Raw genomic sequence first — 16,549 nt, 5'->3', positions numbered from 1 at the left:
AGAATACGATTACTAATGTACGAGGTATTTACATAAGTCAACGTAGATTAAAAAATTGATTAATTATGATAGTAAGTAGTACCGTGTTGCGTAAGAAAGAAGTACTACGTGTATATGCTTTCCTAATATCTATATGTAGTTATTTTCTGCAGAAATCTCAGAGCTGGAGTTTCTAAGTTCTGTACGTGGTACTGTATCCCTTTGGTTGCAATGAATCCGGAACTGGATGTCGTACTGATTTTACATTATAAAAGAGAAGTTTTTTTTGCTTTTTTGAACTAATAACTGTAACACTTGTAATTTTCCAGCTAATTCTGCAATACGAATTTCATCACTCTACCCGTAACCCGTCTCATACTGACATATTATTATGGCTTTTTCCTTGGCAAATAAACATATTTGGATATGGGCATGGTTAGCTTCTTTTGTGGTCGAATCTAGCGCACGACGCTGCTCGTTGTGCATTCGAGACCCAAATGATATCGATGGCTCATGCAACAATCATCGAGAGTTTGTAAATTGTCCGAACACAAGTGATTACTGCGCACTCACAATTAAAATTCGTAAGTCGATACAACACCCAAAATTTTTACGATCTGTGCATTGTTGAAATACTGCAAGTAAAATACAGTATGTCTCGCAAGAATCCTGACAGCTGTATCTTCATTACTGTATTTTCTATTTGAACATGTAGAAACTTCGCTTGGTAAATTAAAAAATTTTATTGGCCACATATTTTTACTGAATTTACTTTAGTGCAATTGGATAAGTTCAAAAAACCGTTTTTTGAGCCTACTATCCAGACAGTTATATAATTACGCACGTTGTTTTGTGATAACGTCGAAGATCTTGCTGCTGCTGTCGAATTTTTAAACGACGCTGCCCATGTTAACAATAACTGTTGCCGCGTTCGTACGAGATGATAATAAATTACAATTTGCAGCAAAAATGGGTGATGGTTCGCCTATAGTAACACGACAGTGTACCAGTCCATTTTTAATACCGCTGCCCTTCAGTGATGCTTCGCTGTATTATTGCCAAAATATGCACACATCTACCGAAACTACGGTGCACTGTCTTTGCGACAGTGATGACTGTAATATCCACAGCCGCCGAAAAATTATGTCAGTTCTTAATCGGCATACCAGTTTTCTCGAACAACCTAATTCTACTTGGGTAAGTTTACAAGTGCTGCCGATCCTGTTGACGTTTCCGTCTCCGCTATATCATTGCTTGTTTTTAGTATCCATTTTCTTCATCCAGTGTGGTTCGTTCGAACGACAAAGCTGAGCTTACGGTATATACGACTGATAAAATCGTAATGTCATTTTAGTGCGTCCAAATGTATTACAACTTACAAGTTGGTAGCAGTTATATTTAAAATTATGTACCGCAGTTAATATTAATCATTATGCTCGTTAATCCTTATCACTCATCAGCGAGTTACACTGGCGAGCAAATATGTAGACAAATTGGCGCCAAAATGTTGCCTTTTTGTTATTGTCATTTTTTGCATGAGTGAGCAACTGTAAAGCGTTGAAAACTTTTTACGGTACCAACAACAATGACAATTAAAAAAGTTAAACCATCAAGTACGTATAACTGGCTTCGCTATAGGTGCACTCCGACGAGCTGACTCGCGAATTTGTCAGAGCAGGAAGGATTACTTGCTATACCTGTTCGGACCGGAACTGCCCACAACCACGGAGAACCGCTGATGTTAAACGCGGAACCTGCAACAAGTGTGAATGGCAAGTTGATTTACCCAACGGTAAAAGACGCCCGTCGCAGTTTGAATGTTTACCTACAGATACATACATTTAAAAAAGCAGAGCAAAATAGCATTTTGCTCTGCTATTTTTCTCGGTTGATACTATCAAAGACAGCCTTTAGCAGAAAGTCGCGATCGAGGGGAGGGTGCTGGCTCACCCCTTCCCGAACGAAAAACGGAAAACTGACATGCTCGAAGCTGGCGCGTCGGCTAATACGTAAAAAATCAGCTGGACGCACCGCAAAAACCTCATACTTCAAGTAGTATTACTCTTGTTACATTAATTATATAATACTGTAGTCTGTAGTAATGTAACAAAAGTAGTTTCTATGCCGCTTTTCGGTGCTTTTTTTTAATACAAAGTAGGATTTCTGAGCATATACATAGATTTCAATCTGTAAAAATTTTCCTATCCGCGTGTCAGTCACTGTGATATTATAAGCTGGCATACTTAGTATACATACCTTGTCAAAATTGATTCCTCGGCCAAAGTGTATAAGGGATAATCCAAACACCTTGCCTCGGCTATTAACTCTTCGTAGTCTTTATTCGGTACGAGTATACCTTTCTGTCAATACAGCGTTAACCCCTTACAGGAGTAAATACTCGGCGCTCATGTATCGACAGTCAGTATGACACTGGTGGAACGGGAGCCACCCCCTACATGTGCCAGCGTATCCCGGCATTTATCCCGGGCGCACATCCAGATGACGGTGATACGCCAACACCGGAGCAACTGTTGTGCCGCTGTCAAGATGCAAATCTGTGTAATTATCATGCCACGGGTGTCATGTACAGCGAGCTCAGGCCAATAAGTTTGCGGTATCCTTTTGAACAATGGGTACAGCAAGTTTCACCAGTTTACTGCAACTTTGATTTAGATATTTTATATGATGGTATAATTTTAGTTTCCGTATACTCCTTCAGACAGAACGACTACGACGACTACGACACAACGGACAACGACAACAACGCGCCCGCCTACTACGCCAACGACCACTACCACGACGACAACCCGAACAACAACAACAACAACCCCTACAACCACGACCACCACACCGCTGAACACGACTGTGACCAATATTACTGCGGTTATGCTGTCTATGGATAACACCACGAAGTCGGGATGCTAATGCAGTGACGCCCTTAAAAGAAGTTTGTCTAGCTACTGTATTTTCCAGTTCAGCGCGCTTGCTGACGTGTTGCACTCTACTGACACATTAAAATTAATGTTCCCGATTATTTAAGTAAATGTTCCCGGTTAATGTTGTTAAAGATAAAACAAAGCTTCAACAGTGCACTTACTTATTGTCCCATGAGTCCGTGACATAACACCCAAAACTTCGAAACAAAAGCGCGAATTCAGCAAGCTACAAGCGTGGAGTTTTACTTATTACATCTACGAAATTTGTTTTTGTGGACCGGAAACTTTTCTTGCTTTTTTTCGGAGAGTTCTTCAGCTTTCTGAGTATATGTAGTCTCTTGTCTGCCAGTCCCCTTGCATGCAGCGACCGTTGCAATAATTTCGACAGTACAGTTTCTGTATCTCTTGCACTCTTGCATCTCCTGCATCTTGTCTCCGACTGCATCGTTTTAAATGAACAAAACAAAATCAAGTCTTGCAGTAACGACTAGCTGTACGCACGATAGTTTTGACATTTCTCTTATGTACAAAACGCCATTTGGTCAAACAAAGTTTAACTGGCTACAGTATATGTTTACCTCATCGTCGAGTTGAAAATTATTTTTGAACCGATCATTCCAAATAATGAATCAAGTTATTTGTGGTAAACCTTAACAGAATCGATAAACAAACTGCTTTTGTTAGCAATATTGATAATATTATTACTGCCCATGGGTGTTTACTATTTTTCAGCAAATGTGGGTGATGGTGCACCTATTGTAACACCATTGTACCGTCGCCATTGTACCGGTCGAGCGTAGATTCCACTGTCATTCAGCCACGCATCGTTGTATTATTGCCAAAATATTCATAGTTCTAACGAAACTACGGTGACCTGTCTTTGCGAAAGTGATGGATATAATGTCCACATTCGTCGCAAAATGTTGTCGATTTTACTAAGGGTATCAATTTTCTCGAACATCCCGACTATACTTGGTTAAGTTATGAGCTGCGAGTCGCGTTGACCTTACAGTCTCCGCTACAGCATCGCTTGTTTTTAGTATCCGTTTTCTGCATCCAGCTTGATTCGCTGGAAACAGCAGAACTCAGACAAAGGCATACCGCTAATATAATCGTAATTTTATTTTAGTGAGACGAAATTTGCTGTTTAGGATCTTTTCTCATTAACGTCTGCCTTCGTTAGTATCGTTACCGCTTTATCGACTTTAACCATCATCATCGAAATGCACTGGCGAGCACTGAATATACGCAGTGCATAGTTTGTTTCGCCATAGGTGCATTTCAGCGACCAAGCACGCGAATCAGCCAATAAATTTTCAGTTGTTATACCTGTTCGGACCGGAACTGCCCACAACAACGGAGAGCTTCTGATGCTACACACGGGTGATGCTATATGTGTGCATGGCAGGTTTCTTTACCTAGAGGTAACCGTTAGTAATGGACGTAAAACTGGTAAATACAGATCAGGACACAAAAAGCTGGAAAAAACCGTTTTACTGCTAATTACTGTGTTTGAACGATTCCACCGCTCATGTACTCTAGCCATTGTACAGAGTGAATTATTTTCAGCGTGCTGTACTGCGTGTTATACGCGTACTGTATAATACAGTCTTCCTCGATTAATTCTCCTTATTCTTGTTCTTTGTTCTGTATGAATGCGCTATGTACTCGTACCACCGTCTTGTAGCGGAAAACAACCAGCGCACATGCATCGATAGCCAGGCCGATACTAGTGGAATGGGATCCGCCCCTTATATGTGCCGGAGTGTGGAAGAATATAATATCTGGGACGAAAATGATTTCGTCCCAGTCAACTTTACAATTACTCGGCCACGTTCGTATCAAGAGAAACTGATGTGCCGTTGTAGTGATTCAAACCTGTGTAATTATCATGCAACGGATGTCATGTACAGCGAGCTCCGGCCAATAATTAGTGGCAAACCCTTCGGGCAATGGGTACTTCTACAAAAGTTCTATCCATTTACCTGCAATTTGGATTCACGGTTATAATTGCTAATCGGATTTTTAGTTTCCATGTACTCCTTCCGACAGAACAACAACAGCTTGACTTTCGACTACTACAACCACGATTATGACGACGACAACAGTATCCACAACAATATTAATTATCACCAGCGCTCCCACTACGGCCACTACTACCGGGGCAAACACTACACATAACACAACCATGTCGGGATGCGGATGCCCACAATAGAAATTTTCCTGGACTAACTACAGATACTGTGCTTTCTGCGCTCTCTTATGTATTGGATATAAGAGTACTGTAATTGTACACTGTAGGCACATATTGTACGGTAGTTGCTGAGCGCCTATTTAGGTTTGCATTCTAATGGTATTTATTCGCAAAATTTTCCAGGTAATTTCGATATCAGCGGTTAGCGGTCGGGTAAAGTAAATGCTGGTAAAGATAAAAACAGAGTTGTAACAGTGGTTTAACCGTCCCTGATCTTCAAATGTGTTCAGCATCTTACGAATAAACGCCATAGATCTAAAAGCTCACATGTCGGCAATCTTATTCATCACTTCTAGCAAGTTTTTGGTGGATTTTCCGTCCGGACTGGAAGCGTTCTTTGCCTTGTCGGAGAGTTCCTGAGCTTTCCTTAGGAACGGGTTCTCGCCCGCCTGAGACCCCTTCCATCCACCGACCGTGGCAATAATATCAGCAATATCTTTAGCCAGAGTTGTCTGGGATTTCATGCCGGCAACCGGCACACACCGACCGATTCCCCACTGCTCAATCAGAGCAGCATTATTATGTTGGTCACCAAGCATCGGCCATGCCACTACCGGCACACCATAAGAGACTGCTTCCAATGTACTATTCCATCCGCAGTGGCTGACGTAAACGCCTGTGGATTTATGCGCCAAAATTCGCTTTTGTGGGGTCCAGTGCAAAATCAAATATGGCGTCTCATCGGACATGGTTTCCACGGTTGAACGGATATACTTCAGCGGTAGCATATCCTGCTGGTAGCTCCTCAGTGACCAAATGAACGGTTGTTTCAAAGACACCAGTGCTTCGGCAACTTCGGCCAGCTGTTCGGCCGATGGAACAGCCACTGTTCCGAAAGAGAAATAAACAACGCTTCGCTCGCCTTGCTTGTCCAGCCAGCTCCGGATCTTTTTCGTAAACTCGTCTTCGGGCTTTTCTTTATGTTCAGGTAGTAGTGGCCCGATGAACGCCACCGGTGTTTTAGCGAATTTAGGCAGCGAATTCAGCATGACAACTGCTTCCGGCTCCAGTTCCTCGAAGGAATTAAACAGTACTTCCTTCACCAAGGCCTGCGCAGAGCCGAAGTCCAGTGCCAAGCTTTTAAAGCTTTCCGCCATCTTCCCGCCACGGTTAAGTGATTCATCAGTGCCGCTGAAGAACTCCTCGTCCGGAACAGACGGTGTATTCTCGTCGATAGCTCCGTATGACGCAAACAGTTTGGCCGACAACGGTACAAATCCATACGTCAGGATGTCCCGATTGTGGCACGCTTGAAAGGGCATCGGCATGGTTGCGTCGCAAAAAATCGCATCCACCGGGGCAATGGCGGACGTCCCTGGTTTTTGGTCACCGGTAATGGTTAAGCTGTTAATAAAGTTTTCGTAATATGGTTTGGAAACGCAAAGTTGCTTGACAAAACCCGTAAGGTCACCGATATGTTCGTCCACGTTGTAGGTGAATCCGTCATCGAAGGTGTGCAGCTGAATCGGTGCCGGTGGCAGGATACCACGTTCTTCAATATCTTTAAATTTATGGATGGATAATACAAAGGTTACGTCATGGTGCTCGATAATTTTCTTGGCTAACTCCAGTCCGGGAATGTAGTGGCCAAAAGCCGGCATAGTCATCACTAAAACATGTTTGCGTTTCGTTGCTGCCGCCATTTTAAAAGTTACTGCAGCTTTGAAAGGATTCAAAATAAGGATAATAAATAAAAGTAAAGAGAACGGATGACAGAAGCGAGCACGACTGCAGAGGTGGCGTTGCAACATAAGTTGAACTGCAACCCCAGTAGAATCCACGTGCGATGAAACGTATGCACGAGGTTTCAGTGTCAGTCTTGTTCTTATCGTCGAAACTATTGCAAATAATTAGATTTTGTAGATTAAATAATTTTGGTACTAGAGGCTCTTTTACCTTGGTAGCCGATTGAACAATTGCTTAAAGCTTTATCTAAACTGTAATTTAATTGTAGCTCCGATAACAGTTGCTATTGTAATCTCTTAATTAATACAGTTTGTACAATACAACTGGCATGCACGATGATATACTTAGATCGTGCTAACCGAGAACGGAGCAAATTTTGGCGCTGATGGTCAGACTGCTAGTGTACTGTAATGTTGCATATTAAGTACAGTAAATGCATAATGCGTTGATGCAGTAATGTCGTCCCCAAGAAAACAAACGAACAAATAAAATTAGCCAATGCCATCTTTCAGAATCAACATGCTGCAACCAAATTTCCGTCTAATTACGGTGACAAATAATTTACTTTCAGTAGTTCACGTTGAGCTTGGTTAATTACAAAAATATCACAAAATCTAAACCACATACTCTAGAAGCTGTTTAAAATCTGCAGTAAATTTCTCGTTGATTGGCCATCCACTGCGACGGCATTTTTCGCTTTCTGAGATAACTCATTGACTTTTTCCCAGTATGCACTGCCGGGTCGTTCACTTGTCCAACCTCCGACCGTTTCAATAACTCCAGCAATATCCGCAGCAGGCGTAATTTCTGATTTCATCCCTGCTGCGGGCATCATCTTTCCAATGCCCCATTTTTCCACCAATCCCGCATTATGATGCTGATCACCTAGCATAGGCCATGCCACAACCGGCACGCCATACGCCACCGCTTCCAGCGTACTATTCCATCCGCAATGGCTGACAAATACCGCCGTGGCCGGATGGGTGAGGATTTGCTTCTGTGGGGTCCAGTGAAGGATCAAATAAGGCATGTCGTCCGTGAGGGTTTCGACGGTGCCACGAAGAAATTTCTCTGGTAGAAGACTCTGCTGATTACTGCGCAATGACCAGACGAACGGCCGCTGCAGTGACAGTAACGCTTCGGCCACTTGGGTCAGCTGCACGGACGAGGGAACTGCAACCGTTCCAAACGAGAAATACACCACACTGCGTTCTTCTCGACGATCCAACCAGCTACGAAGCTTGTTCGACAAATCGTTGGACTGGTCGTTCACGGTTGGCAAAAGCGGACCAACAAAGCACACTGGTTTATTGGCATACTTTGGTAAACTTTTTAGCGATACCAATGCATCAGGTTCCAATTCATCGAACGAATTCAGCAAAATTCCTGTCGCCACTGACTGGGCTCTGTCGTACCTGTCTTGCATATTTTTAAAACTCTCAGGAATTGTATCACCTTGGTTGAATGATGCATCCGTCCCACTGAAGAACACATCGTCCGGCACAGTCCGCGTGTCCTTATTCATCACGCTGTACGCAGCGAACATCTGCGCGGATTGCGGCATGAAACCGTAAATCGGGATCTGACGTTGCACGCTGGGCTCGAACGGCATGGGCATGGTTATATCACAGAAAATCGCATCCACCGGGGGAAGTTTTCCGGCGCGCTTGGAAGCAGCGTTAGATACCGTTAGGCTGTTGATGAAGGTTTCGTAATAAGGCTCAGATTGCAGGTTAGCGACGGAGAATCCGCGGAGATCCCCCATGTTTTCGTCGATGTTGAACGTGAAGCCGTCATCGAAGGTGTGAAACTGGATTGGGGATGGAGGCAGGAGATCGCGTTGTACAATGTCCTGCAGTTTGTGAATGGACATTACCATGGTGACATCATGATGCGGGATGATCTTTTTAGCTAACTCCAGGCCAGGAATGTAGTGACCAAAGGCCGGTAGGGCCATAACCAGCACGTGCTTACGTTGCTGTGGGGCCATTCCGGAATTATCACCACGGGAATAGCACAAATACTGACAGCTGGATTCAAAGCTGACTGTAGAGGATATATTAATTTTAACGTTTGCTTTGCAAATGGTAGGTACGAGGTGCGTAAATAATGGCAGTACTACAGAACTGAGAAAGCGATAGGTGGTAAGTACTACTGTAAGGAAATTATTACAGTACTGATTTTCGGTTTCAGCTTTTAAACAATCGTTATCAAACGCGCCAGACAGACATACTACTTGTACAGGTGTGAGGTGGATAAATGAAGAAAAGCCGTCTGACGTGGTGGTTGCTGAATCTGAAAGGTACGGTACCATATCATCGATATGGTACTCGTTAACGTTGACTCGCACCGGTATTGCTGTTTCAGAATTCAAGCCGAGCACATGGGACGTGTCGACGAGTTTCCGTACTAACCCGTACTTGTCAGTTCTTAATGCTTATTACGCTTACGTTTAATGGTTAATGGTGCGATACTGAAAATGAATTCACCGATCCGCTCTATTCCACCCGCAGAAAACGCGGTAAATTTTGTTGTGCTAATATTGTTGTTTTGCATGTTTTGCATAACGATGAACGTCAAAATTAAAACTTTTGCAATACGCGGTTCATTAGCTACAGACTACAGATATTTATTACTTATTAATTTTCAGTGTACGTACATTTAACTTAACACTGGGAAACGAAGCGGACTAATTTTTTGATTTGGTCTTAATGCTGAAATACTAGGGTACTACGGATACTCTCTAAAAAAATTTCTAGGGTACAGTAATTCGATTTCCGTCTCGTTATTATCGTTTAAATTGTACCCACATGGCCACATCTAGAGTCGATGCTCGTAGTGTTGTCATCCAAGGAATAACCGTTAAACCGTAACCGGATGAAAGCTGTTACAATGAAATTTGAATGTTCAAGGAAAAGCAAAGGGCCACTGTTATCACTTTTTTCGATAATTATGGTTTTAATAACTAGGAAAAAAAAACAGTATTACTGCCAGTCTAAGGCTGATCCAGAACTGTTATATTAGCACTCAGACGAGTGGTATTATAAGCTCTTCACGATATCCCGCATATTTTGCGTCGATGATCCGTCACTTGAAACGACTTCCTTTGCCTTATCCGAAATTATCCCAATATTTTTTCCAAACGGCGACCGACCTTTTTCACCATCCACAAATCCACCCACTTCTTTCACTGTGGCGACAATCTGTTGCGTTGGCACCAGCGTGGGTATCCATGTACCGGTTCCCGGCATGATTCGTCCTATTCCCCGTTGTTCCACGAATGCCGCATTCAGCGGCTGGTCGCCAAAAAACGGCCATGCTACAATTGGCACTCCATAGGACGCCGATTCTAGCGTACTATTCCACCCGCAATGGCTGATGAATACACCGGTTGCCTTATGCGCTAGGACGGCTTTTTGTTGCACCCAAGGGACGATCAGGTAACTCAACTCCATCGAGAAATCTTCGCCGGTTAACCGCTGAACGATGTCAGGTAAATGATCCTGCTGACTGGGACGAAGTGCCCAGATAAAGGGTTGCTTCAGAGAAACCAACGCATGGCCAATTTCAACCAGTTGCTCTTTTGAGAGCATCGCCACGGAACCAAACGAGCAATACACCACACTCCGCTCTTTTTGTCCATCGAGCCACTGGATGACCTTTGTCGACAGCGAAGCGTCCGTTTGTACCTTCTTGTCTCGCTTCTCTTCAGTTGGCATCAATGGTCCGATGAACTTAAACACTTTATCTTTTGCGAAAGGAATTTGCTGGAGTTCTTGCAAGCCGGTTGGTTCGAGTGCCTCAAATGAATTCAATAAAACTGCTTTGCAGTTTTGGACCGCGTTTTGCAAGTGCAAGCAAAACTGCTTCCAACTTTCCGGAAGAATGAATTGTGGAGACTTTTTTTCGCTATTGTACTCAGGCGCGCTGGCTAACATAGCGTCATCCGGAACCGCGGGTGTCCCTTCGGTAATACTGAACACACCGTTCGCCCAGAAAACCGGCATGTTGCTAACAATGTAGACGGGGATATTTTTGTCGTAACACGGTTGGCACGGAGCAAAGTGGAAGACGTCACAGAACAGTGCGTCAACGTGCGGTAATGGTGCATCTTTACCGTTTAAGATTGAGATGAATTTAGCATAAGGTGGAGCTTGTTCGTTCATGACAGCGAACATGATTTTAAAATCCGGCAGGGTATCTTCAAAATCTAAGCTAAACTGATCATCCAGCGGGTAAAAACGGATGGGCGCCGGTGGTAACAGGTGGCGTTGTCTGATGGCCTTTTCCATGGTGTTCGAAACGATCATTGTCACATCGTGGTAGGGAACAATGCGTTGCGCCACTTCCAACATGGGGATGTAGTGGCCAAATGCCGGGTATGATGTTACAATAACATGCTTTCTGGTCGACATGATTGGAGTATGCGGGCGCTTACGCTAAGTAAAAACGGTTGGATTGCGGGTTTCGAGATCAAGGCAAACCGGTATCGCAACGGAAAAAATTAATAGCGCACGTAAACTGCAAAATTTGACTGGATTCTCGTTATTAATATGCTTGCCGCATGAAAGTAATTCTAGTTCGAGATTTCTTCATGGGTTGTTTTAGATAAGGATTTCATGGGCACTTGTTACATTAACCGTACTACTAGCCGCAATACTGATCTTAATTGCATATACTTCATATACTTAATTGCATATACTTAATTGCATATACAATGAAGTACAGATACTCATTCGCTGTACATAAATTGCACTGCTTCATTATCCTTGTGATTAGATACTGAACACAGACAAAGGTACTCTAAATCTTTTCTGTCCCCAAAGCGCGAAAAGGGATAATCCTGATAACGAAAGCGATTACAGTTAGTACTCGTACGGTACATTGTATGATTGTACCGGCGACCCTCGGCAAGCAGTAAACGTAAGCGATAAAACGATAAAATACTTCAATTAAATTCTTAGGACATATAAGGTATATTACTTAATGCATACAACTGACTCGCATTCCGCAGACTTGAGTAGTATAACGAAATTATAATTATCATAAATAAAGGCCAGAATTTACAAGCTACCCAAGTACTGTATATCAAACGAAACACTAGAGTAATCCATTGCAAATCATGGTAGATTTAACTAAGTGGTTAGACCATGTCCATCGCTACAGCTGATATGACTAAAAAAATAATTGGTACATAGTACATACCCAAAAATGGAGACTTGTTATTACATGTAAAATTGTCTAATTTTTCGCGGCACGCGTAATTAATTTACATGGAGAGCTGATAACAAAATAAAAAATATTTAAAAGATCAGTCTTAAATTAATTAATAAAGTAGCATTTACTGTTTTCTACACAAGCCATTGCCGCTAATGTAACAGCAGCCGTGAATAACGCTATTTCTATCGAATACTTTTTTATATCCCAAGGCAAGCAAACATGTTTTTTGAACATGTATGCTTGACCAAAAAAGTGGCAATTCGTAGACAAACTCGGTAAGTAATTACAAAACATGCAATACCAAAATACAGGCATCAATAATTTTTTAAATAAGAAGATTGAACATCAAGCGGTTGAAAGACTATTTAAAATACTCATCAAATTTTGAATTGACGAGCCAGTCGGCGAAATGACCTCAGCTGCTTTCCCTGCCAGTTTCATCGAATTCTCCCTAAACTGCGGGCCACTCTTTACGGTCCCGTTAAACTCTCCCACTCGTTCCACAGCGCCGGCAATTTCTCCCGCCGGAACCAATCGGACATCGCGCATACCCGTTCCGGGAATGGTCACCGAGGTTCCCAGCCGTTCCAGCAGGGCCGCATTGAAGTGTTGATCACCGAACATTGGCCAGGCAACGATGGGTACACCGTAGCACACCGCTTCCACCGTGCTATTCCAGCCGCAATGACTAACGAACACAGCGTTGGCTGGGTGCGACAACAAGGCTTTCTGTGGTGCCCACGGAATAACCAAATAATCAGAATCCATAGAAAAATTCTCTTCGGTCGACCGCTTAAAGTTCTCTGGAAGGTGCACCTGTTGAAGCGGTCGCAATGCCCAGACAAAAGGTCGCTTCAAGGAGACCAAGTAGATACAAAAGCCTCTATGCCGTAAGTAAACAAATCGTAAAAACCTCTTTCGATAGGGAATCAGGGAGAAGTTCAAAGTCGTTAAATGTTCTTATGTAAACAAACTTTTGATAGGGAATCAGGGAGAAGTAAAAAACACTATGTACACACACCTGTGCAAACACATTCCACATTTTATTACCGTACATTCCGTACTTTACGAGCACACTGACCGGCAAGAGACACAGAACAGAGAGAAGATCATTTCAAATGTCATAACACAAAATCGGAGAAGAGCGTAATTATCTTTCTCACAACCATCAAGATCAAAGAAGAGTAAAAACTATAAAAAAACTAACAAAAAATCACAACTTCGTATGGCTAGCGGTGTAAAACAGAATACTGACTGTAATTTGGTCAACAGTTGAGATTCATAAAAGTAAAAATCTGTACATAAATCTTTTTGTAAAAAACATCTACAATTCGTAAATGTTCTCATTACGGACGTGCATCTGTATCGCATCATCGGGTTCAGCAAGTCGCTCCAGAGCGGGGCCGTTCTGTTTCTTGGCACACTTTTTCACCACAAAACAGGCACACGCAACGAAAGTTCCAACACAAGCAACCGCACCAACGCAGAAATACAAAATGTTAGTGGTACTCATCTCCGCGTCTTCATCCACACTAGTGCTCGTCTCTGATGGCATGACATTTGCAGTTGATCCAGCAGTGTCGGTGGTGATGTAAGGAGCATGTGTAGTGGCTGGAATCGTCGGAGAACCAGTGCTAGCCGATGTGCCAGTTCCACAAACAGAGATGACACGAAATTTCACAAACGGTGGCGGAGTAACGCACTCATCGATAGGATTTCCAGACAAATCAACAGACATCAGACCAGGAAAGTAAACGGACAGACCATAGTAAGGGATGACACGAACGGAATTTCCGCTGAAGGCAATATGACGAATCCAGGTTTTCGGCTCGGTGGGATAAGGGATCGCTGACAGTTCTCTACCTGTACAGTTCACAATACCAGTATCATAACTGCACAGACATTTCCCGTAACACTGGATCCATTTTCCGCACTCCACACCACTGCACAAGCACAGCAAGACGAACAAGACAGAAACAAACGCCATTTTCGGTAGAAATCAGAAGATAACAAAAGAACTGAAAAAAATCACCACTAGTCACCACACACTGTCAGTACAAAACGCTAGTCCGAACAGTCATTGCATGTGCTGTATGGTATCGGCGCTGCCGGAAATGCATTTCGCACATCGTACTGCTGCCTAGTGGTAGGCCAATGCACACAGACTTCGTTTAGCGTCAAAATGGTAATGTTAATTCAAGTCAATATCATGGCGTCAAAAATGGCGTCAAAACATAAATCGCATAAATCATTCATATTGATATATTTCATGCAACAGTCGTTGCACTATCATAGTCCACAGTGGTGGCGACTTTCGAAATTTGTGCATGCAACAGCCATACGATCATGATCAGTTTTCCTGCGAAGTGTCCTTTCAATTATAAAGGTGCCTATCACGGCATATACACTTGTATTTGCCATGGTATGCACCTCTATAAAATAAAAAGGAACACAGATGCCGCCTCGGAAGTCCGGTTATCCTAAACACTTCTGCCATAAAATAAAAAATCGGACCATTCCATTATAGAGATGCCTTCCACGCCATATGCAGACGCATTTACCGTGTAATGCATCTCTGTAAACGAATGAAAAAACAATAGTTAACAATAATGGTGCCATCCACAAGTAGAATATCCTAAACAATTTTGCCATAAACATATCGCATCTATAACCATGCATTCGGCGAACTGTACATAGGAATGGACAGGTCACGGAACGCACGGCTGTAAACATAACGGCTAGTGAATAATCAGCGACGACCAGTGCATCGGCGGAAGCAATCCATCCAAATTTAATCCGTCTCGCGCATCGATAGACTAAAATGATGTTTCGAAAACTTTTCTATCTGAAAGGTGCGAAGCAGTTGCTTTTGCCTGATCCCACCCCACTTATTGTCGCTGCTCTTATCCGAGCAGATCAAGAGGCGGGTATACCGATCTATATTATTCTAACAAATGACCAGTAGCCAGTAGGCTGTGCAAGCCATTGGCTGCACTATGTAAACAAGTTCGCGTTAGATTCTGCCGCATAACCGGCTTTTCATTTCATTCTTTTTCAACAATCATTTGAACTTTTTCTTCAGTTTAATTTTTGAATATTTCACTCCAAAATGGCGTTCAGTGGCGTTGTTGGTGCTCTTTATCCAACGGGTCATGTCATGGGGTTTCCTGATGGAATTACGTATTTTATGCCAGCAACGGCAACTGAGGACACCTACATCCGTGAAATTTATACTGCATTGAAGAATCGTTTTGCACTTGCAGCTGAAGATTATCCGTTTTTGAACATGGCAGTTAGAGTGCAGTTTGAGCGTGTTTCAGAAATGCAACGCCTCGCCGAATTGGTTTTTAAATTTGTCAAGCCAGTGGAACAGCTTGCCGAGATTCAGCAGCGATTTCCTGACCGTACGTTCAACAAGGTGGCTCTGGCGTCCTGGAAGTACATTGTCCGCGACTTAGCCCACGGCCGGATGCGTAACTATCTGAAGTGGAAACTGCGTAAGTGGGAAGGTGAAGTTGAAGAACGGAGGCTGCAGCATGTCCGCGTGTATATCAGCATTACAGCGGAAATGCCGGACAAGACTGGACTGAAGATCTACGCATCATGTGGCACGGATGATGAACAGCTGCAGTCGTACCAGAACATCGATTTCTATTACAACGTGTGCCAGGTACACGAAGCAATGATTCGTCTAAATCCTATCTACGGCTTTCCAACGCAGGACCCGGAGTACGAAGAGGAAGAGCCAACCAATTCGAACCGGGTGTGGCCACCAATGGACCCAGCTTGGGGTGATTACGGCATCCTGAACAACCACTGTCACTATATCAACAACAACGACTGTTGCCACTGCTGGTAAATATTTCATCCTTCATTTGTCATTTTGAATCGTACAAAAGGATCAATTTTTTCGTAGAATTTTTTTGCCACAATGGATACACCGTTGCCACCTGTTTACGTGCCGGACGATCCTAATGGGCAGCCAAAGCCACATGGGATTCTGTTCTGGATGCTCTTTTACGTTGTGCCTTTTCTGTTTTCTCAAACAATGCGCATTATTACTGTTATCGCACTAAAAGTTACTAACCGCATTCCTTTAAAATCAGTTGTTATGCCGCTTGTTACTTTTTTATTTGACGGTACACGTCAGTTATTAGGATTTGGCAGCAACAATCTCAGCAATGGAGATCCTTCTACATAACGAATTTTTACATCCGACTTCGATGCTTATTTCTGGTAATTCTGGCTGCGGCAAATCAACGTTCGTGGCTAATTTGTTACGTTATAATAAATTCTCAGCAAAAGTTGATCGGGTTTATTGGTTCTACAAGCAGTACCAGACATTGTACGACGATTTACTTAGAGAAGGCGTACCTATTATTTTCATCGAAGGATTACCGGACGAAATTTCTGAACCAAGATATTTTGATAAAAATTTCGTTAATGTATGCATTATTGATGACCTACATCTTGA

General features: G+C 42.9%; 4 protein-coding genes across 5 annotated transcripts; 1 reads left to right on the top strand and 3 right to left on the bottom strand.

Moving 5' to 3' along the window:
* Window positions 1–43: 43 nt before the first annotated feature.
* On the top strand, window positions 44–3,299 carry LOC129587552 (uncharacterized). Of its 2 annotated transcripts, none has more exons than XM_055481349.1 (6): window positions 44–563; window positions 944–1,176; window positions 1,244–1,297; window positions 1,618–1,771; window positions 2,368–2,612; window positions 2,699–3,299. In XM_055481349.1, exons 1-6 carry the CDS (start codon window positions 371–373, stop codon window positions 2,834–2,836), a joined length of 1,017 nt encoding a protein of 338 aa, XP_055337324.1. In that variant the 5' UTR covers window positions 44–370; the 3' UTR covers window positions 2,837–3,299. The 2 variants fall into 2 exon arrangements, with proteins under 2 accessions (XP_055337324.1, XP_055337323.1); XM_055481348.1 differs by having other exon boundaries at window positions 47–563; window positions 2,680–3,289.
* Window positions 3,300–5,260: 1,961 nt separating this feature from the next.
* Window positions 5,261–6,984, bottom strand: LOC129587539 (uncharacterized). The gene has a single exon (XM_055481334.1). The coding sequence runs from the start codon at window positions 6,918–6,920 to the stop codon at window positions 5,433–5,435; it is 1,488 nt and encodes a 495-aa protein (XP_055337309.1). The 5' UTR covers window positions 6,921–6,984; the 3' UTR covers window positions 5,261–5,432.
* A 270-nt stretch (window positions 6,985–7,254) lies between these two features.
* On the bottom strand, window positions 7,255–9,186 carry LOC129587548 (uncharacterized). The gene has a single exon (XM_055481343.1). The coding sequence runs from the start codon at window positions 9,167–9,169 to the stop codon at window positions 7,484–7,486; it is 1,686 nt and encodes a 561-aa protein (XP_055337318.1). The 5' UTR covers window positions 9,170–9,186; the 3' UTR covers window positions 7,255–7,483.
* A 495-nt stretch (window positions 9,187–9,681) lies between these two features.
* On the bottom strand, window positions 9,682–11,518 carry LOC129587527 (uncharacterized). The gene has a single exon (XM_055481322.1). The coding sequence runs from the start codon at window positions 11,268–11,270 to the stop codon at window positions 9,897–9,899; it is 1,374 nt and encodes a 457-aa protein (XP_055337297.1). The 5' UTR covers window positions 11,271–11,518; the 3' UTR covers window positions 9,682–9,896.
* Window positions 11,519–16,549: the final 5,031 nt, after the last annotated feature.

This window comes from Paramacrobiotus metropolitanus, unplaced genomic scaffold, assembly GCF_019649055.1.
Source record: "Paramacrobiotus metropolitanus isolate TYO unplaced genomic scaffold, Prichtersi_v1.0 Parri_scaffold0000025, whole genome shotgun sequence".
Taxonomy (NCBI): Eukaryota; Metazoa; Tardigrada; class Eutardigrada; order Parachela; family Macrobiotidae; genus Paramacrobiotus; species Paramacrobiotus metropolitanus.
Note: the sequence above shows the minus strand (reverse complement) of the source record. Positions and strands in the feature narration are given on the sequence as shown.